This window comes from Somniosus microcephalus, chromosome 14 (genome assembly GCF_052327205.1).
Source record: "Somniosus microcephalus isolate GS21.2 chromosome 14, FLI_Smic_1.0, whole genome shotgun sequence".
NCBI classification, from domain to species: Eukaryota; Metazoa; Chordata; class Chondrichthyes; order Squaliformes; family Somniosidae; genus Somniosus; species Somniosus microcephalus.
The window spans coordinates 47,190,754-47,210,541 of record NC_141000.1 but is presented as its reverse complement, the minus strand read 5'-3'; the positions used below and the strand labels follow the sequence as shown (position 1 = coordinate 47,210,541).

Here is a 19,788-nt window from a genome sequence, read left to right as displayed (position 1 = left end):
ACGTCGAGTCTCGGATTCATTGAGGCACATCAATTTTATTAACTCAATTTTCAACGCAATGGACCAACTCTTGAAACCCGAACGTTTGGATTTGGACCCGCATGCTTCGGACGCATCGGCACGGTTCGGACACTGGTTTAAGTGTATGGAATTCTTCCTGGACAATTCTGCAGCCATCACAGGCGCTACGGACGCTGAGAGTATGAAACTCGGAATCCTGCGGAATTGGGTAAGCCACCGGGTTTACCCCCTCATCCAAGACGCCGACACATACCCGGCCGCCTGCGACATCCTAAAGGCGCATTACCAGCAGCCTACGAACGAGGTGTACGCTAGGCATCTGCTCGCTACTCGTACACAGCGACCTGGGGAATCGCTGCATGAGTTCCTAGTCACCCTGAAAACGCTTGGCAAAGACTGCAAGTGCCAAGATGTAAAAGCCGCAGTGTACACTGACGAGCTTGTTCGTGATGCCTTTATCACAGGCCTCAGCTCCACTTACATCCGGCAGAGACTACTGGAAAAAACGGGATTGGACCTGAAACAGGCTGTGGACACAGCGCGATCCCTGGATGTGGCCCAGAGAAACTTGGACGCCTACTCCTCGGCCCGCGCCGCCCACGCCGCCACGTGTGCACCAAGGGCGCCGCCATCTTGGAAGGCATCTTCCCCGCCCGGCAGCCCGACACCGTCGGGGCCCCGCTCTCCCCCCAGAAGCCCTACGACAGCCGCGATGCGTCGGGGCCCCAACTGCTACTTCTGCGGGCAGCCGAAGCACATCAGAAACCTGTGCCCGGCGAAAGGCACCACCTGCTTTAAGTGCGGTAAGAAGGGGCACTTCGGGAAGGTGTGCAGAGGGAACCCCGCTGGAAAACCCGCCACCGCCGCGTGTGCGCCGTGGGAGCGGCCATCTTGGACGCCATCTTGCCCGACCTCGTGGGGTCCGCCATCTTGTGAGCAGACAGCGTGGACGCCATCTTGTCTCGATTAGGGCCCTACAGTGGCATCGGTCACAGTGGACCAGACCAGACCGCACCCGCTATCCAAATCAATGGTGGACATCGAGGTAAATGGGTGCGGGGTTAAATGTTTAATTGACAGTGGAAGCACGGAGAGTTTTATCCACCCTGAACTAGCACAACAACTCTCTCTAACGGTGGTCCCTGCTCGGGGCACCATCTCTATGGCTGATAAAACCCAGACATCGACCATTATGGGTTACTGCGCGGTACAATTGTCCGTTAACGGAACTGTATACGATAATTTTAAGTTACTAATCATGAAGAATCTATGTGCGAGCGTGATCTTGGGCCTGGATTTCCAGTGCCACCACCAAAGCATCACGCTCAATTACGGTGGGTCCCAGCCGCCCCTCACAGTGTGCGGTCTGGCTACCCTGAAGGTAAAGCCGCCTTCGCTATTCGCGAACCTTACTCCCAACTGCCGGCCAATAGCGACCAAAAGCAGGAGGTACAGCTGGGAGGACAGGTGGTTTATCGCGACCGAGGTAGACAGGCTCCTGAAGGAGCGCATTATCGAACGCAGCAACAGCCCGTGGCGCGCCCAAGTGGTGGTGGTGAGGGGTAGCGAGAAGAAGCGGATGGTGATAGATTATAGCCAGACGGTTAATCTATACACCCAGCTAGACGCCTACCCGCTACCTCGCATATCCGAGATGGTGAACCAAATCGCCCAATACCGGGTGTTCTCCACCATCGACCTCAAGTCAGCGTACCACCAGCTCCCTATCAGACCAGAGGACCGCCCGTACACCGCCTTCGAGGCGAACGGACGCCTCTACCAATTCCTCAGAGTCCCCTTTGGGGTGACGAATGGGGTCCCGGTCTTCCAGAGGGAGATGGACCGCATGGTCGATGACCACCACTTGCAGGCAACCTTCCCCTACCTCGACAACGTCACCATCCGCGGTCACAACCAGCAGGATCACGACTCAAACCTCGAGAGGTTCCTGAAAACCGCACAAAAACTCAACCTCACTTACAACGAGGACAAGTGCGTTTTCAACACCACGTGCCTCTGCATACTAGGCAGCGTGGTGGAGAATGGGGAAATCGGACCAGACCCCGACCAATTGCGCCCCCTATGGGAGCTCCCCCTGCCCAACACTCCCAAAGCCCTGAAAAGGTGCCTGGGGTTATTTTCTTATTATGCCCAATGGGTCCCCAACTACTCCGACAAAGCCCGCCCCCTCTTGAAAGCATCCTCTTTTCCGCTCTCTGCTGAGGCCCACGCCGCCTTCAAAAGCATTAAGCGGGATATTGAGCGGGCCACGCTACAGGCAGTGGACGAGAACACTCCCTTTCAAATGGAAAGTGATGCGTCTGACTTTGCCTTGGCGGCCACCCTCAACCAGGCGGGGCGGCCCGTAGCTTTCTTCTCGAGGACCCTCCAAGGGCCCGAGATCAGACACTCCTCCGTGGAAAAGGAGGCCCAAGCCATCGTGGAGGCAGTGCGCCACTGGCGGCACTACCTAGCCGGCAAACGCTTCACCCTACTTACCGACCAGCGGTCGGTAGCGTTTATGTTCAATAATAAACAGAGGGGGAAGATTAAAAATGATAAGATTCTTAGGTGGCGGATCGAGCTCTCCACCTTCGAGTTTGACATTATTTACCGGCCAGGGGCCCTTAACGAATCCCCCGACGCCCTCTCACGAGGGATGTGTGCCAGCGCCACCGGGGATCGGCTACAGACCCTCCACAACGACCTCTGCCACCCAGGGGTCACACGGCTGTTCCACTTCATAAAGTCCCGCAACTTACCCTACTCGATTGAGGAAGTTCGGTCTCTGACCAGGAACTGCCGCACTTGCGCTGAGTGCAAGCCTCGGTTCTACTGCCCAGATAGAGCCCACTTAATCAAAGCTACACGGCCCTTTGAGCGGCTCAGCTTAGATTTCAAGGGCCCCCTCCCGTCAGTCGACCGCAATGTTTACTTCCTGAACATTGTGGACGAATACTCCCGTTTCCCATTCGCCTTCCCCTGCCCAGACATGACCAGCGCCACGGTCATTAAATGCCTCAACAGCCTGTTCTGCCTGTTCGGTATGCCAAGCTACATCCATACGGATAGGGGGGCGTCCTTCATGAGTGAAGAGCTACGCCAGTACATGCTGTCCAGGGGGATTGCCACGAGCCGTACCACCAGCTACAACCCCCAGGGTAACGGCCAGGTGGAGCGAGAGAACGGGACAGTATGGAAAGCAGTCACTCTAGCTCTAAGGACCAAGGGCCTCCCTATCTCCCGCTGGCAGGAAGTCCTCCCAGATGTGCTCCATTCGATACGGTCACTATTGTGTACTGCCACTAATGCCACGCCTCATGAACGAATGTTTGTCTTTCCCCGGAAATCCACCTCAGGCGTATCCATGCCGTCATGGCTCTCCACCCCAGGTCCGGTACTTGTACGAAGGCATGTGAGGGGCCACAAGACGGACCCCCTCGTGGAGTCAGTGCACCTACTCCACGCCAACCCCCAATACGCGTATGTCCGGCACGCCGACGGAAGGGAGGACACCGTGTCCATAAAAGACGTCGCCCCAGCCAGTAACGACAACAACCATGACAACAACAGCAACAACGATCACAGCAATTCTTACCCACCCACTATCCTTTCACCACCCCCGGAAGAACATCGACCAACGGTGCCCCCACCAACTACCCCTTCAACAACCCTGGCGGCGCCCTCGGCAGAGACCCAGGAGGCCATCGGGGACACCCAGCCGACACCCGCGGCACCACAACAGCTACGTCGGTCACAGAGGACTATCAAACCCCCGAACAGACTAAATCTGTAGATGGGGTGAATGTGATGAAATATGCCATTCATCAGGCACTGTATTCCCTGTGTTTAGTTTAGTTTCAGTTTCATTTCCTTACCTGTATTGTATTGTGTGTAGGGCTCCGCCCATACCTGGCCCCTACTTAAGCAAGCCCCAGCGTGTCTCACAGCAGTACAGCAGATCTCTGGATGAGAGACACTTCTCCAATGTGTATTACTTTGAGTTAATAAAAGCCTTGCTTTGCTCCGTTAACGTCGAGTCTCGGATTCATTGAGGCACATCACTTCCAACCAGATATGTTGGAAGCACAAATTTCGGCGGTGAGTGGTATTTCCTATGCAGAGCTTTAAAAGTGCAGGTGTAGTATTTTAAACCTTTAAAGAGGGGAAAGATTCTTTTGGTCTGGTATTGCTACACGTCTTCAGGGAATAAGACAGCCATTGCCAAGGGGAGGGAGGACTGCTCCCTTTAATGAAAGATACCGATAAGGGAAGTTCTGTAAAGGAGGAATGCCATTTTTGGATATCAGAGGCATCCCCCTCAGCAGGTGGCATTCAGTGTGGCTTTGGAAAATGTGGCTGAGCAAGTCAATGCAGTGTCTCCATTCTCGAGAGGTCACCACCCCGATAAAAAATAAATTCAACAACTGCAAGAAGTCCTCCGCCTTCCCCCACCCCACTGCCGATCAGCCCACAGCCCCCGATCATCCTCCAGCCCCCACTCGATCCTTCCCTCCTCTCTGCAGCCTAGTGCCACAGGCCTACCCGCCCACAGCCAGCCAGCATCTCATGCTGGCAGACTGAGGGTGGGAAACAGAGGTTTCAAATGCAAATCAAGCCCTGCCGTCAACTTCGGCAGGGCCTGTGGGAAACCTGTTTTCTGGGTTTCCTGACCACTTCCGAGCCGCCCACTCCCAATCTGCCAAAGTATTAAAATTCAGGCCAATGAGTTCCAAGTTTGATGCCATGCAGAACCTGCTTACAAAAGAAGGTGCGCAATTCATTGAGTCTTTTGAGAGTGTGCAAAGAACATGGCACAGAATGACAGTTAAGTTGAAGAATTCATATGCGGCCATTTTTTACCGAGTGACAGAATTGCAGTTCACCCTGGAGTGTGTGACATTTTCAGGGGCATCTGCAGGGGAGTTCCTCGTACCAAGGTCTTAAGTGCAACAGTGGGCTCCCTCAGTAGCACCATAACTAATGGTATGGAGGCCGCGGGCTCTGATCTCAACAAGTCTGTTCCTATGGGACTTCCCATGCTGGGAGATCATATGAACTAGCATAATACACAGGATCCACAATCTCAGAGCGAGACTGTGGTCTGCCCCTCCACAGATGGCCAAAATACAGAGGGAGTGCCCATCAACAAGGGCATGGCAAGAGAAGGCAAAGATAAAGAATGTATCCCTCTTAATGATTCATCATCCAGGGCACCCATCTGCCCTACTCAAAGGACTGAGGCTGAAGGTGAGAAGACTCAGGCAATCACCACAGAAGCACAAGTGGTGCCAGCAGTTACATGGGCTTCTGATGACCCTGTAGAAGGATCCAAGGAGTCATCCTCCACCCTCCACCCATCCAAAGAACCTTTCTAGATGTCCCCTGTGCACTTTGAAAGCAGCCAGTAGAAATTTAAGGCTTTAGTAAGTTGCTGCCACAAAAAGCGCAGTACCAGTCCTGGAGGTAGTTTGTAGGTTTATAAGAGACGATATCGTTCAGCAACTGCCTCCCTGGTGAACTTTAATCTTCTGAGACAACTCCTCTGACATTTCCAGGAACCTATGTCTGGGCGGCCTGTACACGCATGTCCTACAATAGGCCCAGGTTCAGTGTACCTCCAGTGAAGCAGGTGCATTTACCTCTTCTACTGGTGGCAAGAGGTTTCTGGGAGGTGTAATGATCAGTAACATGTCATTCTAGAATGGTACACTAGGTGGAGCTGTATGTTTAGTAGGGGGCTACCCACAAGGCGGTAGTCAAGATGGCTGCCTGTACACTCGTCCGCATGGCTGAATAAATGACTAGCTCAAGCTAGCTGTTCATAATGAAAACGTCTATTTATTTATGAACATAACAGGAGGTAGAGAAGTAACGTTCAAATACAATAGCAACAAATGAATGCTGGGCTCCTAATTAAACAGAAGTCGACAAAATCCAAAGACTCTCAGAAGTAAAAAAGATAAACTGGCAAAACAAAGAACAAGCAGCAAGCTCAGCAAACTTAAATCCAAAAATTAAGGACTACGTCATTAATTGCTTCCAGTAGATGCTGTGCCAGCCGGCTTGCCCTCTGCTCCTAGCTTTTATAGCACACCTGAACAACGTTCTGCCAATGGTACAAACCAGCACAATTTACTAGGCCCACCGGACATGCCTACAGAATTCCCTAAAAGCATACATTAATGATCCTTACACAGATCCAGCAGAAAACCTGGGGCTGATGCAAGAGTGAGCAAAGCAAAATTCCCGCTGCAGAGGAGCAAAATTTCAACATCTAATATGTCTTCCAAGGCAACATGCCTAGAAACAGAAGGAATCCCTATTATGTGATCTTGGGATAATATTTAGGTTGTTGGCAGTGTTGAATGCTCTTTTTTATATCACAGATCCAGCACAATCTTACTCTCGACAGGTAAAGGGGTGGTGGGACAAGGCAGCCGTCAGAGCAACTGTTCCAAGAACTGAGTCTGCCTACTAATCTCCTTCAAGACCAAAACAATTCGTAAAATATGCAACAGACTTGACATTTAATAGTTTGATCCCCTCATATGAAATCAGACATTTCAAAATATTCAGTTTGGTGGTTCAAGTCTTTTGAAGATGTGCATGCTTTAATATCATAGGATCAGTTGAGCTCAATGGTAGGTCATAACCTCTCATATAATCTATCTTTGTCATAATTCCCTCTCCAATTGGAAGCCCATACATCAATCTCCATTACACACACATCTCAGTAACAGATACAGTTCTACAGTATACTGCAACAACCAAAGTATTCAATCTTAAAGGAAGGGCCTTAGTACTGTTTTAGTTCCTGAACTACCCTGGACTATAAAAGATCAAATGTATGTGCTGGAAACAAACAATAGATGTCTCAGAAATTTAACCGTAGTGGTTTCTGAATGCAGAGACAGATTTGGAGAAATTCTACTGAGGTACCAACATATAATAGATTGCCACAGCCTAATATATGCTCCAGCGTGCTTCCTCATTGTTTCCCACTGGAAACAATGTTGGAAGTGCAAATATGCCTGAGATATGTAGCTTGTACAATATGGCTTTCAATAAGAGATTCATTTAAATGTGTTGTCAGTTTTGGTTATAATATTTATTCTTACTCCTTTTGTAAATTTAAATATGAAAATTGTATATATGCATGATAGTATAATATGCAAGTAATCTTGTATCGTGCATGTTGTAGAGGAATTGGACTCTCACATTGAAATTTGAAGGAGATAACCTTAGATATCATAGAAAAGTACAGCACAGAAGCAGGCCATTTGCCCCGTCGTGCCCATGCTGGCCCTTTGAAAGAGCAGCCATGTTTAGTCCCACATCCCTGCTTTTTGTTCATTACCCTGCAAGCTCCTCAGCCTCAAGTACCTGTCCAACTGCCTTTTAAAATTTTTGATGGAAACAGCTCAAACCACCTTTTCAGGTGGAGCGTTCCATAGAAACATAGAAGATAGGAGCAGGAGTATACCATTCGGTCCCTCGAGCCTGTTCCGCCATTTAATGAGATCATGGCTGATCATCCAAATTCAGTACCCTGTCCCTGCCTTCTCCCCATATCCCTTGATCCCTTTAGCCTTAAGAAATGTATCTAACTCCTTCTTGAATATATTTAATGAATTGGCCTCAACTGCCTTCTGTGGTAGAGAATTCCACAGGTTCACCACTCTCTGGGTGAAGAAATTCCTCATCATCTCAGTCCTAAATGGCCTACCCCTTATCCTTAGACTGTGACCCCTGGTTCTGGACTCCCCCGCCATCGGGAACATCCTTCCTGCATCTAGTCTGTCTAGTCCTGTCAGAATTTTATAAGTTTCAATGAGATCCCCTCTCATTCTTCTAAACTCTAGCGAATACAAACCCAATCAACCCAATCTCTCCTCATACATCATTCCTGCCATCCCAGGTATCAGTCTGGTGGATCTTCGCTGCACTCCCTCCATGGCAAGAACATCCTTCCTCAGATACGGCAACCAAAACTGCACACAATACTCAAGGTGTGGTCTCACCAAGGCCCTGTACAACTGCAGCAAGACCTCCTTGCTTCTGTACTCGAATCCTCTCGCTATGAAGGCCAACATACCATTTGCCTTCTTAACCGCCTGCTGCACCTGCATGCTTACCTTCAGCGACTGGTGCACAAGGACACCCAGGTCTCGTTGCACTTCCCCTTTTCCCAATCTATTGCCGTTCAGATAATAATCTGTCTTCCTGTTTTTGCCATCAAAGTGGATAACCTCGCATTTATCCACATTATATTGCATCTGCCATGCATCTGCCCAATTACCCAACCTGTCCAAATCATACTGGAGTTTCTCTGCATCCTCCTCACAGCACACATGCCCACCCAGTTTTGTGTCGTCTGCAAACTTGGAGCTATTACATCTAGTTCCCTCGTCTAGATCATTAATATATATTGTGAATAGTTCCAGATCCTGACAACTCTGAAAACATTTCTCCTCATCTCCCCTCTAGACCTTTTGCCAGTGATTTTAAATCTATGACCTCTAGTTATTGACCCACTCACCAGAGGGAATAGTTTTGCTCTCTCTACTCCATCAAAATCTCTAATCCTCTTGAAAACCTCTATCAGGTCACCTCTTAACCTTCTCTGTTCCAAGAATTACAGTCCTAACTTTCCCAACCTCTCCTCATAACTGAAGTCTCTCATCCCTGGTAACATCCTGGTAAACCTCCTCTGAACCCTTTCTAAGGCCTTTATATCTTTCCTTTAGTGTGGTGCCCAGAATTGTCCACAATACTCCAGCTGAGGCCTAACCAGTGATTTATAAAGTTCTAGCATGATCTCTGCTTTTATATTCTGTTCCTCTATTTATAAATCCAAGTAACCCATATGATTTTTAAACCACCTTATCAACTTGCCCTGCCACCTTTAAGGATTTGTGTATATGGACACCAAGGTCTCGCTGCTCATCTACACTTTTCAAAATCGTGGCAGTTATAGTATACTGTCTTTCCATATTAGTCCTCCCAAAGTGCATCACTTCACACTTCCCCAAATTGAACTCCATCTGCCATGCTTCTGCCCATTTCAACATCCTTTCTATGTCACCCTGAAGTCTACAACTGTCCTTATCACTATCTATTACATTGCCAAGTTTCATATCATCTGCAAACTTTATAATGCTGCTCCCTACACCTGAGTCTAGGTTGTTTATAAAAATTGAAGAGTAATCATAGATTGGTTACAGCACAGAAGGAGGCCATTCGGCCTGTCAAGCCCGTGCTGGCTCTTGGGGAACTCCACTGCAAACCACCTCCCAGTCTGAAAAACATCCATCCACCTGCTTCCTGTCACTGACCAATTCTGTATCCATACCACCACTTTCCCCTTAATTCCATGGGCTTCCATCTTCTTAACAAACCTCCTATGTGGCACTTTGTCGACTGCCTTCCAAAACCCATATATACATCTACTGCATTGCTTTGATCAACCTTCTCTGTTACCCTATCATTCAATCAAGTTAGTCAGACACGATTTGCCTTCAACAAATCCATGCTGGCTCTCCTTGATTAACCCAAGCCTTTCTAAATGATTAACCCATGCTTTTCCAATCTTCAGTGTGTTTTGAGCCAGTAACACATCGGGGCCTTGATGTATAAGCACCTTGGAACATAGGGTTGTGATTTATTACTATTTCCAAGTACAATATCCCATCAGTAATTGTATAAAGACAGACAGCAATGGATCGGAGACTCCCAGAGTTGAGTCATGCGATCTGAAACACAGTGATATTGTGTCATGTGAATGGGTAAGTAGTGGTACTGGGATTTGTTTAACTAAACAATATAGGGGAGTGTTGTCGACATAATGGTCTGTTCATCAAAAAATATACAAGTATAAGAAAGGCACTGGGTTGAATTTCCTGATCATCCATTGGTTCTCCAGGGTTTGTACGGATCTTCCACCAAAATTATGGGGGATGATTGAGAGAACCCCTTTGGAAATTTTACCCCATTGTGTCAACATATTCACTCCTGGCAATGATTGTGAATGTATAGCAGAATCACTTCAATTAAAGTGAGATAGAATAAAACAAGCCTTGTTTTCTGATGACATAATTTATAGTATGTGTTAATGTTTATGATGTCAGTTCATTTTCAATTAGGTTGCTTAATGTATGCATCACACTTGATGAACACATTAAATATATGCTGTGAAGTTGGTGTTTGCGTTCCGATTGCTGTTTGCTAATATCTCCTGTGTGATAAATGTGAACTTATGTGTTGCACAAATCCCTGAGAAGATTATTTGAATCAACTTGCATGTAATTACCATTCACCATCTGTTCCACCAGGGCTCGAGCTGATCTGCTGGCATCTTGCAATTTTCTGTATTTTTCAGGTTTCTCCCTCTCGATAGCCTACAACAGGATAACAAAATGAGCTTGCACAGTACCATGAAAGAGATAAAACAAAAAATCACAATTCCCCTAAATAAGCACAACATTCCTTGGCTGAATTAACTTGAGTGTAGAGATTACTGTTTTTTTGCCATTTGTTGAACATGCAATTTCAGAGTAAATAAGACATCATAAACTGATATGCATGTGTTTGTAGCCTTCATAAAATTATGCTTGTCGAATGTGGGGTATCATAGTTTCTGGAACAGGGGTAGATTTACACTCACTCACAGCACTCCTGGATCAGGTAATAGTGTAAATCATTGGGGCGGGGGAGGTTGAGGGAAAACTTGGCACAAGGTCAAACAAGCATATGCCAGCACACCAAGTAACAGTTTATGTTCTGTTTTCTGGTTCCCCTTAAAATGGAGATAGCTCAATTAATATCTTTTCTTGGCCAACCCCATTTCCACAGAGCTAGAGATTATAATCATCATTCCCTGAGCTGAATTTAACCTTAGATATAATGCACTGATTAAAAGGTGGACATATTAAAACCTGATATTTAAAATTCTGTATTGGTGTCCGATAATTTAACATAATAATATGTAAATAAAAGTATTTCACAGATCTCGTCACTGTCGAGATTTTGTCAACGTGATGGGAATATGGTCTCAACATTTGAGATATATTATTCTATCAACATCTGTGACAAAATGGCTAATTTAAATTGTACATTTTTCTCATCTTTTACATATTAAATACTTGACGTACATTAACTTTCTCATGAAGATCCGAGATACTTCCTTCTTTTCGATAGATTGCGAACTCTGGGCTTTGAAGGATGGCTTCCGATCGTGTCATCCAGCTGTGCAGCTCTGTTGTATCAACATTAAACCTACAGAACGTACAGCCAATTATTAATAAAAGTCCATCATCGCTTCTCATTTAAGTTTCTATTCAGAGTATGGACACTAATCTACCTGCATCTCGAAGAGGGCAAGCCAGTTCAACTCCAATTATTATGAATGAAATGTCTGCAAGTAGACTTCCTTTATTAAATTCACTACTGCATTAAAATGGAACAGTTCTAGAATTTAGGTGTGAAATGTGGTATGGAGATGGGATTCCTTCAGAGAAAATAACACATGAAGGATGAATTTTATTATTGGCAATAGTCTTGGTGTCAGTTACAGTTGCCTGCAGTGCAATGGTGCAAAAGCAATACTTTATTCAGTGGAGCCATGCAGTATGATGAATACATAGGTTGTCATTTACATGTCTATTTGACTTGTTTTTGTTTATCCACTGGAGTGTAATGTGCATATGCTGCATGAGTAGTTAAAGGCATTCTTCTTTCCATAAAATAGTAGCACTTATTGCAGACCCTGCTTGATTGGGGTGTGGGGTTCTTGCAACAAATCTTGTTTAACATCATAACACTGGAATAGAGGAGCAAAAATTCTGAAAATCTTTGGAAAGGATCAAAAGGAATTCAACTGTTTGCCATCCTGTGTTTGACAAACAAACGGGGGTGGGGGGTGAAGGGACATTATTTGATGCCCCTTTAAGGATCAATCCCATTTGGTGTCAGGCTGCAGATAATCAGCATGATTAATGCTCCATTGTTCAGCACCGGTTAAAATTGCTGAACCAATGATTATATTCTCTTTCATTTCACAAAGTGCGTACACTTCAAAAGATTGTGTGGGAGGAATATAATTGGCCTCCAGTTTAAAATCCTTATCTCAATTTTCTGCCAATACCTTAAGCTTGAACATAGCCTACCTAAGTACTTCTCAACATTTCTAGTGAATATTTACTAAACAAAAAAAAATTCAGTTTACTGTTAAGAACAGCCACTCAACAGGTCCCGCAGAGAGAGCCTATGAGTGTGAAGTATGAGCTTTATTCAATGGCCCTGAATTTGCGGTCGGAGGCTTCCCGCAGGGAAATGCCTCCGATCCGCAAATAAAATGCCCGTGTACCAGGGGCCGCGGGATCCACGGAGATTCGCAGTCCTGGGCCTCTCCGGTTACCCGCAGGTAGAGGCCCACATATCCCAGGGGCGCAGGCGGCTCGCAAGAGCCCCTGGGATCACATGGGCCAGACCAATGAATGACAAAAGGGAATCCCCATTCATGCTTATTGGGATTCTGTATGTATGGAAACCCCATAAGCATGAATGGGAATGCCCCAAAAAATGCATCTACACATCAAATAAATAAAATTAAAAAAATCACATGTTTAAAATTAATTAAAATTACATTTAATTAAATATTTAAAACAAAAATTTAATTTTTTGAAATTAAAATGTACTTGTTTTAAAGGGACTACAATAAACTTGCCTTGTTTAACAAGTTTTTAAATGTATAAATTATTGATAAAATTTTATGTTTCTGTTATGCTGGTAAAAGAAGGCCTGATGCCTGCTTTTACCAGGTGTAAGAATTTCATGGGCGTTCGCTGGGCAGAACTCTTCGCCCGTAGATGTCCTTTTCCCGGGGATGCAATCGCAAGTTCCAGGTTTTAGCGCATGCGCTTCGCATACCTAAACCCGGAACTTGCGCAGCCCTTATGGGCACGTACACACCTCGTACGCACCGCAAATTATGGGCCATTGTGTACAGTTTTAAAAAATCCTTGAACTCAATAAAAAATATTTTAAAATAAATGCGGTTTCCTGCTCCTCAATGAGTCAACAAATTTAATGCAGGGAGTGACTGAGCCTACAAACCAAGAAGGTCCATCCCTGATCTTTGCTGAATGAGGTGGTCCTTGTTTGAGTGTCATTACAGGCACTAACAGCTACCCTCACTGCCCCTGGGTCAGGAATAGGGAAATCAGAGCAGAAATTTAAGAAGAAGAATTTTCTTTTCATTTACTAGCCCCAACACCTCCCCCTTCCACCCTAACCAACACACTGTGACAATGTAATAAACATTTTGAAAGTAATAAGACTACTCAAATCATTAACTACTAAAATACAATTTTACAAAAAACCTAAACACTATGGCCCATATTTTCCGATGCCTACGGGTGTGTACGAGCTGTGTACACACCCATAGAGACCTCGCAAGTGCCAGTTTCAGGCATGCAAATAGCATGTGCTGAAAACCGGCACTTCCGATCGGTCAAGAATCCTCTTGACAGATCACACGCCTGCCCTGGAGAAGGGCCTCTGCGGGTGGAGAGTTCCGCTTTCTGCACAACCTCCGCCTGCTGAAAACCTTTAAAAATCTTACGCCTGGTAAAAGCAGGCGTAAGGCCTGCTTTCATCAGCATAAGAGTTTAAAAAAGCAAAAAACACATTTTTCACTAATTTATAATTTTAAAATACTTTTAAAAAAGGTAAGTTTATTTTTAGCACCATAAAAACTTTAATTACTTTTTTCAAAAAATAAAATTTTTGTTTAAAATATTAAATTTATAATGTAATTTTAACTAATTTTAAAAACGTGATTTAAATTTTTTTTAAATTTAATGTGTCTTTTTTCAGTGATCCCCATTCATACTTTTGACAGGTCTACCTGTCAAAATTATGAAGGGGGATTTCCTTCTCCCATTGGCTCGCCTGATCCACATGATCCCAAGGACGCTTGTGAACTGCCTGCGCCCCTGGGATACCTGGGCCTTTACGTGCGCGCTCCAGGAGAGGCCCAGGATCAGAAGTGTCCCGACCTTGGGAGCGTAGATTTTTTCCCGATGGGAGGCATCCGCACGCAGGAAGCCTCCTATCAGAAATTACGGGCCAATGACTGTTCAGCGTTGTTCTGTGTACTGCTTTTCTTTTTAAAAAAATATAATTTACGATTTTGTACCTTTTATACACTTTGCTTTCCAATAATTTTAACTTTAAATTTCTACTTAACTTTACATTTCAACCATGCTGCTCCTATCTCATGTCTTTTTTTGGTGGGAGTCATTCTTTTGATATATTAAAGAGAGTTTCCTTTTGTTGAAAACCACCCTTAAAGTCCAATTATCCACAGAACGAACTAACTTGCATTAATATAACACCTTTCACATCTTCAGGGTGTCACAAAGCACTTCACAGCCAGTAAAGTATTTTGAAGTGTAGTCACTAATATTATGTAGGCAAACACGGCAGCAAATTTGCACACAGCAAAGTCCCACAAGCATCAATGAGATAAATAACCAGTTTATCTGGTTTTTTAGTGGTGTCGGTTGAGAGATAATTATTGGCCATAACGTAGGGATAACTCCCCTGTTCTTCTACCAAAGGTGCCGTGGAATCTTTTACATCCACCTTGAAGGGCAGACAGGGCCTCTGTTTAATGCCTCACCTGAAAAAAGTAGCTCAGACAGGGCAGAATTTCCTCAATATTGCAGTGAAATGTCAGCATAGAATATGTGGTCAAGTCTTGGAGTGAGGCTTCACCCCACAACCTTCTGACTCAGAGACAATTGTGTTACCACTAAACTAGGCCTGACACCAGGCAACAAAAAGACCTAGATGCAAAGAGTTCATTCTTTGGTGCAAAAACCAGAAATGTTTGCCATGGACAAATTAACTTGTTGGCAGCCTTCTATATATTTTTATTTGGCAGATTGTTAATAGTAGAATCCCACTATACAATACTTGTTCCCTCTAGTTTATTAATGTGACTGGTCAATCTAGCATAGAACCACCTTATCCTCCTAAGCTGCCAACATGCTGTCCTACATTTTCCTCCTAACATCAACAACAACTTGCATTTATATAGCACCTTTAATGTGATAACACTCCTGTGAGCTCCTTGGGACGTTTTAACATAATTTGACACTGAGTCATATAAGGAAATATTAGGACAGATGACCAAAAGCTTGTCCAAAAAGGTAGATTTTAAGGTGCGTTTTAAAGGAGGAGCAAGAGGTAGCGAGGCAAAGAGGTTTAGGGAGGCAATTCCAGAGTTTAGGGCCCAGGCAGCTGAAGGCACAGCCGCCAACGGTGGAGCAATTAAAATTGAGGATACACAAGAGGCTAGAATTGGAGAAGAGCAGAGATCTCGGAGGGTTGTAGGACTGGAGGAGGTTCCAGACATAGGGAGGGGCCGAGGCCATGGAGGGATTCGAAAACAAAGATGAGAATTTTAAAATTGAGGCATTGCCGGACCGGGAGCCAGTGTAGGTTAGCGAACATAGGGGTGATGGGTCAATGGGACTTGTTGCGAGTTAGGATATGGGCAGCCAAGTTCTGGATGAGCTCAAGTTTATGGAGGGTGGAAGGTCGGCCAGGAGTGCATTGGAAGAGTCAAGTCTAGAGGTAACAAAGGCATGGATGAGGTTTTTAGGAGCAGATGAGCTGAGGCAGGGTGGAGACAGGCAATGTTACGGAGGTCAAAGTAGGTGGTCTTGGTGATGGAGCGGATGTGGTCTGAAGCGCATCTCGGAATCAAAATACCGAACAGTCTGGTTCAACCTCAGACAGTTGTCAGGGTGAGGGATAGAGTTGGTGGCTAGAGAATGGAAGTTGTGGCAGGGACCGTAGACAATGGCTTCGGTCTTCCCAAGTTGGAAGCAGTTTCTGCTCATCCAGGATGTCGGGCAAGCAGTATAACAAATCAGAGACAGTGGAAGGGTCGAGAGAGGTGGTGGTGAGGTAGAGCCGGGTGTCGTCAATGTACATGTGGAACCTGACATGTTTTCAGATGCTGTCACGAGGGGCAGCATGTAAATGAGAAACCCTTACTGAATTGAAATCAAGATTTGTACTCCGACTGTTCTTTCCCTGCAAATTATGGAAGTTCTTATCTTCTTCAGTCACTTCTTCCTCCTACAATCTTCAGGCTTTTAAAACCCAAGTTTTGTCTAATCTAATCACTGCTTCCCGATTTACTTCATTTTCTCTTTTCAGCCTTGGTGGTGTTCTGCATTATAGAGCTAGCTCCCTCACCTTATGATCTCAATTAGAATAAGTGCTGTTCTACTGGAAAGAGCAGTAATTAAGGAACACCTCTAATCTAATTGGAAAGGATTAGCATCGACTTTGACACACCTTTGATTTTCTTTTTCATTTTTCTTTAAATATTGAGTGCCAATGACATCATCAGGAAGATGGTTATGAAATCCAACAGTATGAGAGAAAGGAACTAAATGATACACTGTTGAACTCCAGCACCTTGGAGTTAATCATGCTGTTAGTGGATGGTAATTTACCTTCCTCACACAAGTGGAATGAGTAAATCATCCAAGCCAGTATCAACAGGAATTTAATCTGGACTCAATCTGGACTCAACACAACTGTATATTTTAAACAAACCGAAATGGAGAAAAATCCAACAAGTATTCAATTTTACTCACAGTTCACAGAAATCACAGAAACCCCACAATGCAGATAGAGGCCATTTCGGCCCATTGAGCCTGCACCGACACATATCCCACCCGATCCCCGTAACCCCTACACCAACACATATCCCCCACTATCCCCATAACCCCACGTATTTAATCCCCCTAACACTAAGGGTCAATTTATCATAGCCAATCAATCTAACCTGCACATCTTTGGACTGTGGGAGGAAACCGGAGCACCCGGAGGAAACCCACGCAAACACGGGGAGAATGTGCAAACTCCACACAGACAGTCACCCGAGGCCGGATTCGAACCCGGGTCCCTGGCGCTGTGAGGCAACAGTGCTAACCACTATGCCACCGTGCTCTGTTGCTAGATGCCCTATCAGTAACAGCAGTTCTTTAAGTTCGCAAACTACATGCATGTAGATTCCCATCCCCAGTTAACAAGCAAGCAACATTAGGAAGATCAATTTTTTAAGCAGGAAATTCTTATAGTTGAATATCAATAACACGTAACAATGCAGCACTGCAGTTTTTAACAGGGTGCTTTTTCAGACCTCCAGAGTAATTTGCCCTTCGCATCATTTTGTGTGCTTGGTTCTTGTCACTTTACAGTGATCATCTTTCAGGATGCTTTACTGAAGCCAGAAGTATTGATTCCAGACTCACAGCTCAGCAGTGCTGAACATAATGCAAAGAGAAAATGGAATAATGTGAAATTTTCATGTAATAAGTTATACCGTCAGGCTAAAGTAGACACCTCCAGCCCGGGTTTTCCAAAGGAAAGTTTCACAATTCCCTTTTTGATTACTTACACTTTGTGCTTTGTTTTTTTAAGATGTTCATTATTTTCTCCTTTTTCCCTTTTCGTTTCCTTGCATTTTCTCAAGCTAAGAGGGTGTGCTGATCACCTGTCCCTGGCCTCTGTTAAATACCCTCTCTATGAAGCTACCAGATGGGTAAATGGAGTTAAGATACAGATCAACAATGATCTAACTGAATGGCAGAATGGGCTCGAGGGGCTGAATGGCCTATTCCTGTTCCTATGTTCTTAGAAAGTGTGAAAGAGCAGCCAAGTGTGACTTATCCTGCAATGTTTACTTCATTCCTATAGGAAAACGCCACGCCTCTTACTGAGTGCCTCTCCATACAACATGGCGCCATACATTAAACTCACAATGTTTGCAATTGCAGGCACGAACCCCAGCATACCATAAGATAATTATTTTCATCCAATTTACTCCACTAATCCATAGTCTGTTGAAAGTGAATGCTCATGCTGAAGTATAGCTGTACAACTACCTGTCACCCTGCAGTATCACATCCAAGTGATAATTGTTCACGTGTGAGCCTAGTTAATGAGTGCAGACAGGTTACTCAATGGAGTGGGTGAGATGGAGTAAGTATAACAGCCAAGCGTATTCCCATCTGATTTCCCCAGACATGTACTGCCAGCAGGGTCACCAGATAGTGATGAGGAGTGGAAATTCTGGCCATTCAGGGATACTCAGCCTGCATATAATACAAGCTCAACACAAGCTCAACACAGATGGAGGATCAAAACTGGGCCCTTCCAGGTCTGTGTGGTTCAGTTGCACACAGATTGTGTATTTACCCAACGAGGCATCAGAGTAGCTGATATAAAACAGCTCAAAAAATGAACAGAGTTTCGTTTTGAACAGGCTATCTGGGACAGGGAGAACTAGTTGCCAAAGTAAGATCCCTTTGGCCCTCACAAATGCTGGTAGGTAGACCAAGGATTGGCAATTATGTTGCCCAAGGATTGAACCATTGGCTCTCTAAATCCACAATAACACAGAATTGTGGGGAAAGTTCAAACCTAGAGCTCCAAATAATTGAAGACAATAATTTTTCTCCTCCTGTCCTCAGGTCGAAAATTAGTTCTGTGATAGCTGGGGATTATCTGTCAATTCACTGCAGAGAACTAATCTTCAGGAAGTTATAGCAGAAGGAAAAAAGTACATTTGCTCTGTGTGTGATCCCAATGGAAAGGCTTTGCTCTTCATATCACGTACTCCAGACAGCTTTTGTTGGTTGATACTGAAGATCGTATTGCATATTTGAAGTCCCTTAAGTAATTCAAATGCAATATTTATTTTTTTATAACCAGCAATTGCAGTCAATATTACAGTTACATACCCCTCGGGTCCAATGATGAACTCAGAGAGCTAGTTGTAAACTCTGTAAAGAGATCTCACATACTGGAAAACTGTTCAGAATATTGACCTCTGACTGTACTTAATCTCAGTGCTACTTTGAAAATGATGGTGCTATTATACTTTTAGGTAGTAATCTCAGACAGTATCATACACGGGTAGCAGATCTTAGCTACACTGTTCGCTGCATTTTGCACTGTATCCAGTGACAAAGAAGCATGCTCAGTGTTCTCGTCGCTGGCTAGATCATTTTAAAATCCTCGGAGGGAATGAGCATCAGCTCTTTACTAACACTTAAGAGAATGCAAAAGAATATTCAAAAATTCTCAGGCAGTTCACTGGATTAACTGGGCACTTTTAAAATGTGGCTCCACACCACCCAGGGGCAATACTGCCAGAACAATCCAAAACACTCTACTTGAGGTAATGTTGCATCTCCTTGGCTTCAGTAGCTCAGGAGTCACATCGAGAGTTTTTTTTATTATTTGTTTTCAGGATGTGGACAAGGGCAAGGTTGCATTTATTGCCCATCCTCAGTTGCTCTGAGAAGTTGGTGGTCGGCCTTCTCTTTGAATTGCTGCAGCCCTTGTGGTAATGATGCTCCCAAAATGATATCAGGTAGGGAGTTAGAATTTTAAAATCATACCACACAGAAGGAGGCCATTCAGCCCATCATGTCTGTGCAGCTCTTTGAAGAGCGATCCAATTATTCCCACTCGCCTGCTCTTTCCCCACAACCCTGCAATTTTTTTTCTTTTCAAGTATTTATCCAATTCCCTTTCGAAAGTTATTATTGAATCTACTTCCACCATAATTTCAGGCAGTGCATTGCAGATTTTGAGGATTTCCAGGTTATTTCTCCAGCAACAATGAAGGAACAGCGATATATATCGGTGGCATAGTGGTTAGCACTGTTG

General features: G+C 44.9%; 1 protein-coding gene across 8 annotated transcripts in view; it reads right to left on the bottom strand.

The window, feature by feature from the left end:
• Positions 1 to 19,788, bottom strand: part of dmd (dystrophin) — a 2,562,635-nt gene that overhangs the window by 1,553,350 nt on the left and 989,497 nt on the right. For all 8 annotated transcript variants that reach the window (XM_086007360.1, XM_086007362.1, XM_086007361.1 and 5 more), the window contains 2 exons: positions 11,175 to 11,298; positions 10,334 to 10,421 (listed from right to left, as the gene is read on the bottom strand). In XM_086007360.1, the coding sequence (XP_085863486.1) occupies positions 10,334 to 10,421; positions 11,175 to 11,298 (212 nt within the window). The remainder of the gene's footprint in view (positions 1 to 10,333; positions 10,422 to 11,174; positions 11,299 to 19,788) is intronic.